This window comes from Buceros rhinoceros, unplaced genomic scaffold (assembly GCF_000710305.1).
Source record: "Buceros rhinoceros silvestris isolate BGI_N320 unplaced genomic scaffold, ASM71030v1 scaffold23703, whole genome shotgun sequence".
In the NCBI taxonomy this organism is placed as follows: domain Eukaryota; kingdom Metazoa; phylum Chordata; class Aves; order Bucerotiformes; family Bucerotidae; genus Buceros; species Buceros rhinoceros.
This window is the reverse complement of record NW_010405700.1, coordinates 16970-17689: the sequence shown is the minus strand read 5'-3', so window position 1 is coordinate 17689 and position 720 is coordinate 16970. Positions and strand designations below refer to the sequence as shown.

Below are 720 nucleotides of genomic sequence, written 5' to 3'. Positions count from 1 at the left end.
GAACAAGCGAGGGGAGATGTAAGGAACTAGTTATTACTTGTCACACCACGACCCCGTAACAGCGGCTCTCAGCAGTGAGCTGCTGACAGGGCAGCAGCAGAAAGGGCGAGGCACAAACTGGGGAGAGGCAGCAGCTGCTGAGGGAGACGTGCCATGAAGCGGAATGTCAGGTGCCTCTCAGCCACCTTCCTGCCTAGGGGAGTCTTCCCAAACAGCGCAGTCCCCTCCTCGGTGTACGAGTTAAAAATCACCCAGTCGCCCTCACCACTTGGTGCGGCTCAAAAGTGTGCTAAGCCTTTACGAGTCAGGTGTTTTAGCATCAATTAATTCCCCCGTTAATCCCTAGTTTGTGTTACTCTAACAAGCAGGAGCTGTTCCTTACTGAGGGACTCTTGTCAGAATTTCTCAAACCTGTCTGGTTACTTTAGAAGTTTTCTCATTACATTTAGGGTAGATCCCTGGTACCCCGTCCCAAAATGGTTCCAGTGGTTTATGTAATTAAAGAGCTGATACAATTTGTTCCGTTTCTCAAATCCTGGAGCTTTGGGTATCTTACTGTGATAGGCAGAGAAAAAAGAGCAACTAAATCCACCAAACATTCCAGCAATGGCCACATCAAATTCTGAATGGCCATAGAAGGAAGCAGGGTCAAAGATAATTGGCCCAGAGTCATCCTCAGCCACATTTCCTGCCCACAGGTCCCCATGCAGCAGAGCAGGA

The 720-nt window shown here is 49.2% G+C and overlaps 1 protein-coding gene across 1 annotated transcript in view; it reads right to left on the bottom strand.

Moving 5' to 3' along the window:
• Positions 1-419: 419 nt before the first annotated feature.
• Positions 420-720, bottom strand: part of FN3K (fructosamine 3 kinase) — a 6292-nt gene continuing 5991 nt past the window's right edge. Inside the window, exon 7 of the mRNA XM_010133849.1 lies at positions 420-720. This exon is cut by the window's right edge and continues 2 nt beyond it. Within this exon, the coding sequence (XP_010132151.1) occupies positions 420-720 (301 nt within the window).